Below are 16,113 nucleotides of genomic sequence, written 5' to 3' on the forward strand. Positions count from 1 at the left end.
GGTTGAATAATTGAATCTTTCAGATTGAGATAAGTCATATAAATGGACAATAACAACTATCTATTATCATATTTGACTTGCTGTCACCCATTGTCAACCTGACCTATATCACATGCTTGTTGTGAGGATAAAATGGGAAGCCAACATGATATAGTGTAGTGATGGCAAACCTTTTAGGGACCGAGTGCCCAAACTAAAAGGCGTTCCAGCACCGGCTGTTACCCAGTTCTGGGGGTTGGGATTTCCGGGGTGGGAAATCTTCTGTCCTCCCACTTTTCGAACTGCTTTTAAAATGCCCCAGTTTTTCCTCTCCTCCTCCCACTTTCCCCCATTACCCTCAACTTACTTCAGTTGCTACAAACTGAATTCAAAGTGCAAACCTTCAGTAGTGGAGAGAGGAGACCTCATAGCTCCATCTCATGATGTACCCATTCACAGCTGTCACGGAATGAACTTGACAACATTTCTGGTGGTAGGCAGAGGTGGTTGGGAAACATTATGGCTTAGGAGACCATTTATTTTATTTTATTTTATTTTATTTTATTTTATTTTATTTTATTTTATTTCTCTGCCACCTTTCTCCCAAAAATTCTCCCCTAGAGAATTGTTGCAAGTTGTTTATCCTGAGCTGGTTGATTGATTAAGTGTTGTTGGGGATGACAGAAATGCAATTCAGCTGACACTCAAGATACATGCTTTTTGTTTGTTTGTAAGCCATTTTGTGAGGATGGCTCTCTAAAAACTGGGAAATATATATATATTAACTCAAGACAAGAGTTATTCCCACATCAGTCATGAAACGCTTTAAGATGTGTGTGTCTGTCTGTCTGTCTGTCTGTGTGTGTGTGTGTGTGTGTGTGTGTGTGTGTGTGTGTAATTTAAGTCATTTTATCCATCCAAAAAAGATATTGGAATGGATTACATACAGACAATAAAATTCATTAAGTTCCTTTCTGCAGCTCCACAATCCAAAAAAGCACAACACAAAAGGAAAAACTGTGGTTGGAATGAGAGTGTTGGGAGAACTCCACCAGGGATCATGGAACAGATTTGCTTCCAATGTCAGCTCCTTCTGTGACAGTCTGGAGGAATGGCTGCTTGTGGTGACAACTGAGATAAGAGTCTACACCAAGAAGGATCTGTGCACACAAGCAGACCAACACACATTGAGGTGGATGCTGCTGTGCATATAGAAGTACATCTGCATACACACATCAGTGCTCGCCTAGTCACTGTCTGGATGCAACTTTTGATATGAATAACAGTATGTATGCCAATCCAGGGTCCATGGTATATGCCAGAAGAGTTCGGTCGGAGCAAAGTTGCTTAGCTGAAAAAGGAATTCCAGTTTTTGTCTGCTGACAATTTCAATTCATAGGAGAATTCCTATTTGTTCTCCTCACAAATCCAGCGGCTTGATACAGAACAAGACTGTGAACCAAAGGTGTGGAATCCAATCAAGGCACAGTCAAAACCTTTCAAATATGGTATATGAAATCTATGAAGGGAAGAGAAGTACACATTAGAAGGCTCAGGACATTTACATTACACTCAACTGATATCTAAAATAATAAATATTTACTGTATTTATTGTAAAGATTTACTATGTTTTCTGGGGGAACAGTACAAAGAGGAAACCTAATTTTTAGGCAGACATTATCTAACAGGGCTGAAGCAAATATTTCCACAAATATGAAATGATATGAAACATCATTTAAATATGCTTAAAATAGTGACATGTGGTGCTGGGATATAATAGAAGCTTGATAGTTCAATTGATGGGCGTTGTAGTGTTTGTTTTGGGGAGAAATAATTGCTTGGCTGGAGAATGTACAGATACTTTGTGGGAGGAACCTGGTATGAATCTTATCAAGGCCAGTATCACGGGAAACCTGAAGATGCCTAAAGTGAAAATATGTGAGAGGGGTAGGAAAATTAAAGGTAAAGGTAAAGTTATTATCCATTGACAAGGTTGTCAAGTCGTGTTTGACCAATGGAGGCGATGTTCATCTCCATTACTAAGCCAAGAGTCAGAGCTGTCAGAGACCACTTTGTGATCATGTGGCCAACATGACTGCACAGAATGCTGTTACCCTTCCATTGGAGTGGTACCTATTTATCTACTTGCGTTTACATGCTTTCAAACTGCTAAGGTTGGCAGAAACTGGAAATAGTGATGGGAGTGCATTCGGGCCTTGAATTGTCAACATGCCGATCTTGCAATCAACAGAGTCAGTATCTTAACCATTTGAACCACTGCAAATTAGGAGGGGGTAATAATATTTTGTTATACAAACAAAAACAAAAAACAAACAGCCTCATTTATATACCGCTTCATACTGAACTAACAGTGTCTAAGCAGTTTACAACTGTAAGCTAATTGCCCCAAACAATCTGGGTACTCCTTTTAGCGACCTCACTGAATTGTTAAAAGTGAGAAGTTCTGAGACAGGTGCTAGGGGTGCAGATTGCTCTGGGTGATATTTCAAATGGGGTGCAGAAAGCACAGAGTGAGGTGCAGACCACACTGGGTGACATTTCAGAGGGGGTGCAGATTGCATTGGGTAACATTTCAAAGGTGGTCACTCCCATCCATTCCAAGACCCCTGTGGCCGACCCCCTCCATCAGCCAAGCTGTCTCTGAGGCTGCAGCCACTGGTAAAGGTGGAGTGTTTTGGCTTGCCAGCAGCTCCTTCTGGCTCTGGTAGAACTATTGGCCAGGTTAGAAAAAAGAGCCCACCCACAACCAATGGCCACTGGTAAGAGGGGGCTAGCTTCTAATTTTTTAAAAAAGAAACCTGGGACCTCTCCTTTTTCCTGTCACTGAGCCTCACCCTACTCACACCATCTCTTCAGCATTTTAAAAGGCTGTTTGGGGAGCAGTGGTGTTATTCTCCTCTTAGAGTGTTGCGATGTGCACCCCTGCACTCCCTAGTGATGCCACGGTCCCTGTTTAGTGGAGTCCCTATTTAGTGGAGGAGGCCAGAGAAGGCAAGGGATGGCAAAGCAACACAATAATGGGGCTGGCAATCATTACACATTGGAGTGTGTGACTCCCTGTGTCGTCTCGTATCCAGACTAATGGTTGGGGAGAGGCTATCAACCACCCCAGGTTTTGAAGTCTAATGTTGGTGACTCTAACATTTCAACCTGTATTAGTACAAAAGTGCCTAGCTACTATGGAAGTGAGAATGAGCAGTAGCCTATTGCAACAAAACACTCAGCAGGTATGGTACCATTGGCAAAATGTATTCCAAAGGCCTGTGGAAGCATATTGTTGCTTCTACTCCTGTTAATAATATGGTTAATGGCCTGTTAATAATCCTGTTAATTAATATCAACTCCAAAGATCTTAGTAACACCCACACCCACCTTGCCAGGATTCAGCTTGATATGCTGCAATAGAATTATTTTGGCAGATATGAAGCTGGCTGCTTAAAACATGTGAGACCACAGTCAAAATTTTCACGGGTATCCACAAAAAGCCCACTGGGTGACCTTGGGCACATCACACTCTCTTAGCCTCTGGAGGAGGCAATGGCAAACCACGTCTGAACAAATTGTGCCAAGAAAACCCCAGGATATTTTGGCCTTAGGGACACTATAAATCAGAAATTACTTAAAAGGCACACAACAAACAACACACCCATCCACATAAAGTGCATCACCACCTGCAAACATCTGGTAAGAAAGTCTTATGACACCCCCCCCCACCGCCCCCACCATCATAATGATTAATAAACATACATGCTAGTGCCAAAGTTTGTTTTGCCAGTCCATGTCCATGGTCCACTGGAACCTCTGTGGGTCAGACCAATGAAGTAGTTTGCATTTTTTGTTCTGTTCAGCAGGAACACCTGGAGAGGATGCATTTTGAGGATATATCAGTTACAAAAAATGATGAAATCCAAACATTCTGCTGTGGCTATGAAATACAAAAGCAGAGGGGCCTTGCCTCTAGCAACTTTTGGGAATGGGGAAATGACCCCCTAGGAGCCCTGGTGGTGCAGTGGTTAAATGCCTGTACTGCAGCCACTCACTCAAAACCATAACGTTGCGAGCTCAGAACCAGAGAAAGGGCTTAAGCTTGATACAGGCTTGCGTCTTTCCGATGAGGTCGCTAAAAGGAGTACCCAGATTGTTTGGGGCAATTAGCTTACAGTTGTAAACTGCTTAGACACTGTTAGTTCAGTATGAAGCGGTATATAAATGAGGCTGTTTGTTTTTGTTTTTGTTTTTTCTGTAAATGTTTTCCTTGTATCTATGCTTTTGTGCATCTTTGCAGGTGTTTGCTTCCATTTGTCAACTGAAAAATGTGCTTCAACTACTGCCAAACCTTATACCTCAGCAAACCTTGTTAGTCTCCAGTGTTAGAGCCAACTGTTAGAAAATGGAGGAAAAAACAAGCAGTTCTGGAAAGCCCCTAATATTTCAATTCTCTCATTTAAAGAGAGCCACAAGATTAACCCTACAACCCTCCCATTCTGTGAAAGAATAAAAATGTTGGTTAAAATCTTTGAATACATAATAAATATTGTAAAATAAAGAAGTAGCCTACAACATTTATTGTTGTTGTTGTGTGCAAGTTGTTTCAGACTTAGGACGACCCTAAAGATTTTCTTGGCATGATTTGTTCAGAGGAGGTTTGACACGGCCTTCAGCTGAGAGGCTGTGACTTGCCCAGGTTCACCCAATGGATCTATATGGCTGAGCTGGGATTTGAAACCTGGTCTCCAGAGTCATTGTCCAGTAGCTCAAACCACTACACTACGTTGGCTCAACCTACAACATAGATGGTTGTTAAAAAGGATTAGAAACATATTGTCTGTTAGTGATCCCCACTGAGTTATGGGGAGGGCAATGGCAAACCTCCTCTGAACAAATCCAGCCAAGAAAGTCTTCTGATAGGGTCACCTTAGGATCACCATAAGCTGGAAACAACTTGAAGGCACACAACCAAGTGCTTTGGAGTCCCAATATAGCCAACCACTTTTTCCTTCTCACCAATTCTTCATAGCTGTTGACAACAGCAAGATGAGAATTGTACAGGGCACAGTCCTCCTGGCTCTCATCCCATGTTTTTTCCACAGCAGAAAAATAGTAGCATTTGCCCCGAAAAGGTACCCATCTTATGGAACAGCCTGTGGAAAACAAGAGAAACAGGCGGCAACTAAATTTATTACACAGAGAGGAAGTTGAATTTCCATTTTCATGGTGTTTTTGCGATTGTAAACTCACCTTCTTCTCCTCGTGGGGTGGCTTTGGGGACTTTCTGAAAGATCTGTGAAACTGAAGAGGAAATTTCTTTAACATAGTACAAGAACAACCCCGCATAATAAATAGCCCCCCTCTCTCTTTCTGTGTGTGTGTGTTCACTTTCTATATTACGGTTCTAACCATTGCATTGGTTACAACCCCAATATTGAAATGGGAGTGTATGAGAAGCTTGGTACTGATGGACAAATTATTTAAAAGGGAAACATGTTCACACAAAGGCAGCAGTACTAGCCACATATGTAACCATGTACCACCAAACCTGTGAGATAGGAAACACCAGGCTTCTGTTTCTAAGCATCCCTTTGCTCAGTGCCATCCCATGGTGGAATGGGTTTGGGGTGACTAGATGTGCAAAGGAGGGCAAGGCAGTGCAAAATGTAGGCCATTACAGAATAAAAGCTAAATATCTAAATCTAAATCCATGCTTCTTAGTCATGCTTAAAATGGAAGATATTCTGGAAATCTTCCTTGACAGAAGGCTGAAATGTAGGACATGTTCTGGAAAAGGAGGACATCTGGCCACCCTGGGCAGGTTGAATGCACACGTTCCACTGTGTCGTTATTTCTCACCAATGTCAGTCCATTTGGTATAAAATGGCAAGATTGCTCTTATGGGACAGTCTGTAAAGAAAGTATCATAATGCAAAATACTGATGAGATTTAAAGACTAAATAAAATAAAAAGAGCAAAACCTAGAAAGCATTCACTCACACAAACACTAAAAGAGGCATATTTCAGGATTCTAAAAAGATGGCATATCTGCTAATATGCCCCATGCATTTCCACCCCAAATGCTTTTTTAAGAGCCTAGATAAAGAATGACAAAAGTACACACCCAAAGCCGCAGAAATTTCTGAGCCAGGCAATCCAAAAGCAAATCATAATCATAACCGTAATAATTTTTTAAAAATGGCCTTCAAAAACATGCTTTCATTCTGTTAGTAAGCAGTGTCAGATCTCCTGGCTCAGAAATGGTGATAGTGCTGTCATCCTTGGCTGCTGCCACACATCAGAATTAATGCAGTTTGACACTGCTTTAACTCTCATGGTTGTGGAATCCTTGGATTTGTTGCTTGTTATGGCCTCTATCTCACTGATAGAGAAGGCTAAATATCTCACAAAACTACAAATCTCAGAAACCCATAGCACTGAGCTAGGACATTAAAGCGGTTTCAAAATGAAAAAAAAAAATCTGGAGTGTAAACGCAGCCCTTATGTAGCCCCTTGGAGAGGGTCTTAAGAACAGTCACAAGCCAAAATTCTTTGCCATTTTTCAGTGACCATATTTTTAACATCCTGTGATATGTCTATTTTTTTCCCTTTGGGTTATATTTAAAGCTCTGCCTCGTCTGGGGGTGGGGTGTCTGAGCATCATTCCCTCCCCGTTTCCTTCACCATGTATCTGCCCCTAGTTTCAAGATCTTCTTCAAGGTGATGAGATGTCCTAACCACAAAGGAGGACAAGACACCACAAAATTTAGGACACTGGAGAAAATGGAAAACACTGCCAAAGAAAAGCTAAAAACACTCATAGAAATGTACATGCATGTTTCTTAGCCGTGCTCAAAATGGAGGACATTTGGGAATTCCTCCTGGACAGAAGGTTGAAAAGGAGAACATGTCCTGGAAAAGGAGGGCATCTGGTCACCCTGTCTCTGGGTGTCCCCACCTTCTGAGGTTAATTGGATAATAACTCTGGTGAAGATCTTTGTGGCACCATGTTTGTGGAAAGTTCTACCTGGGAGACTTGCTTGGTGCCTCATCTCAAGTCTCTTTGGCACTAGGTGATGAAACGTTGAACTTCTCAAAGCTTTTCAAAATATCAGTTGTATTGTTTCAGCCCACCCCATTGCAACTGCTTTGTAGTCTTATTGCTGTTGCTTTATTCCCTGTTTCTTTTGTTGTTCTACAGTTTAGAGGGGGGGGGGGCAAAGTGCAACCCTGGGACCACATGCCCCCCTCAAGATTATTTTTGCAGTCCCTGACTGCTCTAGACACCCTGGAACCCCCTCCTCCTTTTTAAGCCTTAAAAAGTAGTACAGTTTACCCTCTACCTTTGCGGCTTTGACTTTTGTGGCTTTGACTCTTCAAAGATTTGATTAATATGTTCTTCCTAGGAATCTCTAGGTCCTCCAGTATGTCTCTAGAGACTGGGATGGGATAAGGATGGGATCGCTCCCCCGTCCTTATTCAGTCCATGACCTGGGTAAAAGTGATTGTGCTAAACACTTCCACATGGAAATGCACTGAACCTGTCATGCAGTCGTCAGTGAAGTGTAATTGTATTAATGGATTCTTCCATTAAAACAAAATGATGGCAAATGACAGAACAATTACACTTCACTGATGGCTGAAAGTGCTTTTCAGAGTGAATAGGTACATGATATCAATTTACATAAGAGTATCAATTACAGGTCATGTGTGAAAGTCCTTCCCATGATTGGGCGGGAAGAATGGGACATGTTATAATCTCCTCTACAGTCAACTATCAGCAGAAGTCGTGCTTTAAGACTAAAGATTCCTAGAGAGAACCCTTCTCTAGACATTTGTAGATTCTCCAGCACAATCGTATAGTCAGCTTCTGATAGATGTCGACCATAGAGTTATGCTGGGGGACCTAGAGATTTCTAGAGAGGTGTTATCTCAGATTTTAAAAAAATAGTGTTTTTTAATTTGCAGTTTTTCCATTTTCATAGGGATCCTGTGAATCCCAGTGAATGGGAAGGGCCCACTGTCGTTTCTTCTCCTTGAAATTTTTAGCAGTGGGAATTCATGTTTCAAATAGGCTCCTCTCCTCATTTAAAATTTAACACAACAGAGAAAAAAGTCCAGCTACTTTCAGAGTTTTTTGTTTGCTTGTATTTTTGGCCATCTCTATGATCCCTCCCTGAAAAATTTGGAGAAAGTAACTCCCCCCGAGACCCCTAGTTTGCATTTTTTTTAAAAAAAAAGGTGATTTTAAGCATGTCCTGGGAGCAATTTATATTAACTGGAATAGGGAATTAATAAATAAATTACAGAGATATATTTTAAGAAGGGAATCAGATGATCTTCCTCCCTGACACAGTCATGGTCAGAAGCTTGTCGCCATCTAATCACACCGCAAGACACCACTGGATTGCCACATGTCTGTCGGTTTGGAACGACTTTTTAATTGGTATTGTTATTTAGCATGCCATTGAAAGTGTCACTTTTTAAAGGAAGGAAGTCATAATTGTATTGAGCAATTTGGGAATAAGATAAGTGATTGTTATTCCCCCCTCCATGTAGAAATCCTGATGCAATTGTTTTTAATCATGTGTGCCCTCTTGCTCTTCTCTCTTTGAAAAATAAAGAAGTGATCCTTTGCAGAGCAGCAAAAGAAGTGGAAACAAAGGACGTATTATGCCCTTCCTGGTTTCTCTTCATTTAGATAGAAGATATTATTACATCAGCCTGCTGTCCTGTCACAATTGCATTAGTTTAAAAATGGAAGCATACCAGTTTGGTATAATTTCATATCACACTTTCCCCCCATGAAAGTGGTTTGGCAATCCATAGTCACACAATCTGTTTTCCACACTGCCAAACACTACCTTCAGGAGGAAGGGGAGAAAAGATTGATTGTGTCTCCCCAGTGGTGTTACTAGAGGGGTGCAGTGGTGCGGGCTGCACCTGGTGACAACACAGACAAGAGGAAAGGGCTGTTTTTCAGCTCAGCTAGTAAGGCTTAACTGATCTGTTACTGCAACTGGCAGAGACTCATGTGTGTATGAGAGAGAGAGAGAGAGAGAGACTATGCATTTATTTAGTTACTGTATATACTTGACTATAAATCGACCTCATGTATAAGTCGAGGGCAGGTTTTGGAGCCAAAATTATGGATTTTGATATGACCCATGGATAAGTCTAGGGTGGAGCAAAGGAAAACAATGCCAAAGTACTCACAAAATTCCAGCAGCATGATTGTTTGTTCTCACCCTAAAGACTGAATAGATGAGATAGTAGAGCAGCGATTCTCAGCTTGTGTGTCGGGATCCCTCTGTGGGTTGAATGACCCTTTCACAGGGGTCTCCTAAGATAATTGGAAAACACATATTTCCAACGGTCTTAGGAACTGAGACGCCACTCTTCTATCCGGGGAGTCATCACAACATGAGGAACTGTATTAAAAGGTCACAGCATTAGGAAGGTTGAGAACCACTGTAGTAGAGGAAGGTCAGTGCTTTCAGGATAAATTACACTCTTGCCTTTCACCAGGGTATGATTCCTTTTTAAATAAGAGTTAATGAACAGTACTTACATTGACTTGTAGATAAGTCGACTGAGTTTTTTGGGGTCAATTCTTTTGACTAAAGTGTCTAGACTTATACATGAGTATATACAGTAACTTATTGTTTCCCTCCCAGTTTTCACCCTCCACTCTGCCCAAAATCTGCCTTTTTGCTGGAAGCACGTAGATTAAATATTCCTTATTTAATCTCTTTAATAATCCCCACATTTAAAAGGAAATAGCCCCTTTAGCTAGGTTTTATGGCTTAATTTCTAAATAGGAAAATATATTCTCTTTGTGTATGTGTGTTTGAAACACAAACTGTGAGCAACTATTAATGCATAACATTCAAAGACATTAGCAAAGACTATCCCTAGGAAGTGGCATCCCTAGGGTTGGTGTCATCCGGTGTGGTAACTCAGAGTGTCACACACCCCTATTTTACACCATACAGTAATGTTTCTATGCACTAATGTTATTACTACTAATAATAAATAATAAAATATTTATTTGTGTTTTCCCGCCTCTCCCAATTGGATCGAAGCGGGGTTACATTCTAAAAAAATCACCGTACATATAATTAAAATTCACTAACCAGTATACTCATAAAGCATACTTCCCATATGCCACTGAATATAATGCTAATAGTTGTAACATAAACAACAAAATTAAAATTACACCTTCAAATTGCAATATCATGCACGCAACCTAACTGTATTTACATATACACAGTGAAGATTTGGTTAAAATGTGATGTTTTTAAAGAAAAATTTAAAAGAATATATATAATTCAAAAAATCAATTGCTACCGTAGTTTACTGTTTTATTTGTTTTGTTTTGTTTTGTTCTGTTTTGTTTTTGTCTTGTAATAATGTGTATGTGTTAATGTTGTTTAATTTGTTGGTTTTAATTATAACTGATTTAATAATTTTTAAGGGGGGGAGGGAATTTTGATGTACAATGTATTGTATTTTATTGCTGTTAGCTGCCCCGATTGACCTCAAGGGGCGGGATATAAATAAATAAATAAATTATTATTATTATTATTATTATTATTATTAATTGTTTTTTTAAATCAAATTTTGACATTTGAAATTTTAATTTTTAAAAATTCTGGGGACTCTTCTTTCTCCTCCCATGGAGCTTCACCCCACTCCCACCATCTCTGAAAGTATTTTAAATGGAAGCAGATGAATGCCACAGCCTTCTTCTGCCAAAAGATAGGTGTTTGAGGAGCAGTGGTGTCATCCTCTCTTAGGGTGTCACCTGTTGCAACCCTCACTCCCCGGACCACCTAGTGATGCCACTGTCCCTAGGTCTAAGGTTTCAGCCCAGAAACCTCAGGGTCTGGGACAATCCTGAATTGGCAATTTTATTTCCTGTGTATTTTGGATTTTACTCTCTAAGATGACATGATGCCAGCTAATTAAACCTAGTTTTTCAAATTAAAGTTCACTTCTGGGCTGTATTGTGAAGCTGCATTTTAAATCCAAGATTGTGTTGACTTTACTTGGAAATGGGTCTCCATCTTTTCAGGCAGAGAATGTTCTCAGTCCTGCTTCATGAGATCTCTTTAATATGTGATATCAGGATCTAAGCACAGGATTTATAAAATATGTGTGCTACCAATGACTGATGGAGATTTCCTAAAAAAAAAAAAATACCAAGTTTAACTGTCACTTATAACAATAAATTATGTGTTTCTCTGAGGAGAAAGAGAATGCATAGTTCTCTATGCTGTTTGCAATCTCTTGTTCTTGGGTAATGTGTAGCTTTAATGTGCCACATTTTGATTCTGAATCTGATTATGATAGTCCCCTTGAATCCCATTTTGGGAGAAAGGTGGGATATAAATCTCTAAAATAGAATAGAATAGAATAGAATTGTTATGTTGCCTTCAAACTGAAACTCCCCCTTGTTCTTTCTCTTTAATACCTGCTTGATTGCTTTTATTTTAAAATTATTTTTAAAATGATTATTTTTTTTTACTTCTGTAATCATAAAAGGGCAAACAAATTCTTTCAATCTGCATCACCACAGAATCGGTCATGGACGAAATGTCAAAAATGGATGTGTAGGTATGTTATTAAGCGACTGTTCTTAAAGTCAGAAAATTGCATTGAAAATTTTCAAATTCATTGTAATACTCACAATAGAAAAGAAACAGTGAAGTGCCTATTAGTTTAATAAACACAGTTGTCACAAGTTGACTCATAAGTTTCCAATTCATATTCATCTTTTAGGTTAGTAGCAAACCTCTATGCATGCAGTATAGTCTTCTGAATATCTGAAATCTGATTAACTCTATTTCCAGGTTGTATCTGTAAGGTAAATATTAGCATTTATTTCCATATCCATGCACCTAAGGAAGCAGACCAAGGCTGTGAAAGTTTATGCTACAACTTGCTTTCCACAATTAGTCTCAAAGCTGCTACAAGATCCCTTTATGTTGGATGTCCCTGGTTTCAATCTTAGGAATTTCTTTTTGGTTCTGCTTCTGTTGCATATTACAAGCTTTGTTTTTCTTCACTTCCATATACTTAAATACTGTTAAAAGGGTTTAGTAAAACATCTCCCAGAGTCAGCATAGTGTAATGGTCTGAATGTTGGACCAGGGTTCAAATCCCCACTTGGCTGTGGAAACCCACTGGGTGAAATTGGGCAAGTCACACTCTCTCAGCCAGTCAGAGGAAGGCATTGGCAAAAATCACTTTGAAAAAATCTTGCCAAGAAAAGTGATAGTATCACCATAAGTTGGAAATGACTTGAAGGCACACAACAACAAAAACACTTCCAGGATTACAATGCAGCAGCTATTTCAACATTCATTTTAAGAAATCCCTCACAACTTTATGGTGTATGAAGACATTTCATAAATTCGTATTCTAAAGGCAAGCAAACGCTGAATAAAATTTTCTCCCAGCTCAACCAGCAAAATGCAAGAACTGCAACTATTCCCACAAGGGACAGGACTTCGTAGCCTACCAGATAAAATGAGGTGACAACCACAAACAAAGTTGGACACAAAAAAAGATTGCAATCCATCACTCACATTCTAATCACTCAATTTCCAACTGACTGGATGGATGGATCTGTCAGCTTTTTCTCATGCATTTGAACTTTAAAAATTTCTTCTTTGATTTTATATAACAATTTTGTGAATGTGGGTCAATTCTTAGTTTAACCCCCCCCCCCCCCCCCCCCGCAATTCTTCTCCATTCCCAGTCTGAACAAATGGATCAAGTCTAGACCCAGGTCCCTATGAAATCTTTGGGAGTTAAGGTAACCAGTGATAATATTTGCTTATATGTGTTATATTAGATATAGCATTAAGTATAAGAGCAGAGACAAAAGATGTTTACCTGGGTGAAGATAGGTTTTGTTTTTCACTTATTCTTTTGTAGTTTTTGGAAATCTGGCAACACTTAATTGGGCTTAGTTTCTATATTTCCCTCTGCTTGACTTTCATTGAAATGTTGCTTTCCTCTTTTCATCTTGTGCCGAATTATTCACTTGGTCCTGAATCTGTGGTAACTCTGTGGTAGACTTGCTCTGAGCACTCTTCCTTTATTCCAAACTTCCCCTTTTATAAACCAGTTTCCTGTTTGCATATGTATGTACTGTAATGCTATTTCCTTTTGTTTTGTAAAATCTGCCCCAAATATCGCCAATATCGCCTCTACTAGAAAATTGCTGTCATTTTAACAGGTTGAATTTTTAAACTGTATTGTATTTAATCCTGTTTTAATCCTGGTGTGTGTGTGTCAATCTATTTATTGAGAGTATGTATTATTCCAATATATTCTAGTCACGTAAGCCGCCTTGATAGCTGCATCAGAAAGGCGGGGTATAAGAATAAAGTTTAATTATTATATTATTTTAAATGAAGTTTTTTTTCTCTCCTTTAAAAATGTACATCTATTAATGCTGAGAATCGTATTGATAGTCAATAAATTTGCCCACTATTTAGTTGAGTTTATACACTAATAATAATTGTTTTGGGATTTAGGAGTTCATGTGTAAATGCCTGTACGGGATTTTAATCATTTAATTTGCAGTTCTAGTCACAGTTCACTGGTACAGATATTATTTCAGAATAAACATACATAGGGCTGTGTTTTCAGTGTAACAAGATTTAATATTTTCTTCTGCCTTTTAAAACAGCCATGTAACCCAAGAAAATTATTCTCCATTCCTACTCTGAACTAACCCTGGATTGCATTGAGTCTATCCTTAGGTCCTTATGAAATCTTTGGGACTTCATTATTTTTATTAAGTTTATTACGTATTGAAAAATTAAAATTTTTAACATTAATTTAAAAATTACTATATAAAATAATAATAGAATGGATTATATACAAACTGAATCATAACCATAGATTAGAACAGAATAGTAAATTAGAAGTATGGAATACACCCATTTAAGATTAGTTAAATTTTTCGGGAAGAGGGAACCAGTCCTCATCATTTGGGAGGTTTAAGCAAGTTGTTGAGGGTAAAAGTATGTGAACGAAGGTTATGAGAAGGATAGAAAAGACATAAGAAAAGAATGGACAAAGTTAGTGGGAGAAATAAGAAGTAGGAGGGAAAAAACGAATGAACAAAGTAAAGAAAGGAAAGATGGGGAGAGGAATATAGGTAAGAAGGTTAAAGAAAAATTAAGAAAGTAATGTAGAAGGAAAGTGTGAATTAAAGAAAGGATGTATGGGGGGGAATAAACAAGGAAATTGTAAGGGATATGAAAAGACAGAGGTGCCAATGTGAAGAAAACACAAACAAAAATGTATATAACATAAACAAACTTAGTTGATAGAAAAAATATAATATTAAGATACAGTGATGAGGGAAGATTTATAATGGCAAATTTTATAATATCTGTATTATTACTGTTGTATTAGTGTGTTTTGAAACCGAATACAAATATATAAAATATCCATTTAAAATAGCCAGGGTTTTTGTTGTTGCCCTTGCTCTGCTTAGGTCTGTTACTCAACAGTCCTGTGATATTTCACAAAGTAGGCTGACCGACTGACTACGCAACGAAGTGTCTGCTTGGGAAGGATGAGGCCAGAAAAAGAAGAAAAGATTACATGCCACATGCTCATAAAGTAAATGAATATAAAGCAGAAGGGGAGGTGTATCTAGACACTTAGCCAACTATTTTAAGGAACTTGAAGGGACGTCAACATATCTGCTGGAAAACAGAATGAAAGGTGGCTCCTATAGCTTACATGAAATGATCGTGGTGAGCAAACAGGGGAGGGGGATGACCAGCTGGGTGCTAGAGAGCTGCACTGTTCAGTGTTGGAAGACCACTTAGCTTTCAACAGCAGCAAGAAACCAAGGTGTTGTATTTTTCTGTGGAGGGGTATCTATGCAAGCAAGTCTCCCCTCATTCTGGCTATGTAACACTGGGAGTGGTAACAAAACATTCCAAAGTCCAGGATATAGCTTTTGAATTCCATTAACAATACAGAAAGGTACTTCTTCTGATATCCAAGTTGTCTCCATCCTCTGTGAGGTCACAGCCCACTTTGCTAGGCAGAGAACACTGGGCCACTCAAAAGAAACCTCCATGCTTTTTTATTAGGAAAATTTTAGGTGCTATTTTGGTAAAACATGCCAATTTAAGTAGTCCCAATTAAAACAAGTTTTTTTTTTAAAGTGAAAGTCCAAATAGTAAAGTTCCAGTCCATTGGCTCTCTTTATGATTCCCTGTAGCAACTATTGTGGCATCCAGGAAACATATTCATGGGTAGCCATGTTGGCCATATAGCAAAATACAATAACATCCAACTCTGGGATTGTATTACTTGGTGGAAAAGGCAAATAGTGCCCAACTGGAGAAAGCAAAATGGACCATGGCCATCCCCAATGGCCATCCTCAGCAATTTTCTAGTATCCATGGTTGCTTCCCATTGGATCCACTTAAATGCCTTTATATTTTATGAGTGTGATGCTGACTATACAAACAACATTTTGTCTATAGAAACATAGAGATTACATTAAGTAGTTGACTGACAGGCTGTACAGACTAGCATCTTTGGCCGGCCTGGGGGCAGAGTCAGGGCGTGCCCCCAGGCCTGCATGACGCTGCACCCAGCGCCAAAGGAGCACCAAAAAGCTGTGGTGTTGGCAGCTACAGCATCCTTTCCAGGGTGCAAAATGGAGCCCTTTTTGTGCCACAGTTGCTGCAGCCCTGATCTGGCTCTAAAAGGGGTGGTCTGTACAGCCCCTAAGTGTCAGAGCAGTGGGACATTACCAAAGCCTCTTCAATAGAATAAGGAGGGTTATATCTAAATGTTTTATGAATATAAAGAAATGAGAATATAGAAGAAATGGGGCTCATATGTAAAGTCTGGATTATGATTGATGCAGCCACATGGTGTACTTACTCTGTTTTAAGGGCTTGACAACTTGCCCTTAAGGGGTGGCCAGCAGCTGCCCCTTTTAGCGCAGGATCAGGGCTGCGGCAACTAGATGCCATGGCCCCAATCTCGCCTTTCCACGGTGCAAAGGCGGAAAGGGTGTCATAGCTGCTGGTGCCATGGCTTTTCTGTACTCCTTTGGCACTGTGTCATGTA

General features: G+C 39.4%; 1 protein-coding gene across 1 annotated transcript; it reads right to left on the reverse strand.

Annotated features, from left to right (window-relative positions):
* Window positions 1–886: 886 nt before the first annotated feature.
* Window positions 887–11,759, reverse strand: CLEC5A (C-type lectin domain containing 5A). Its single transcript, XM_089511045.1, has 5 exons — window positions 11,681–11,759; window positions 5,239–5,289; window positions 5,005–5,141; window positions 3,748–3,857; window positions 887–1,498 (listed from the first exon to the last, which is right to left on the reverse strand). The coding sequence occupies exons 1-5, from the start codon at window positions 11,757–11,759 to the stop codon at window positions 1,387–1,389; spliced, it is 489 nt and encodes a 162-aa protein (XP_089367171.1). The 3' UTR covers window positions 887–1,386.
* Between the last annotated feature and the right edge of the window lie 4,354 nt (window positions 11,760–16,113).

Source organism: Sceloporus occidentalis, unplaced genomic scaffold (genome assembly GCF_023333645.1).
Source record: "Sceloporus occidentalis isolate IW3139 unplaced genomic scaffold, rSceOcc1.0.p SCAF_1, whole genome shotgun sequence".
In the NCBI taxonomy this organism is placed as follows: domain Eukaryota; kingdom Metazoa; phylum Chordata; class Lepidosauria; order Squamata; family Phrynosomatidae; genus Sceloporus; species Sceloporus occidentalis.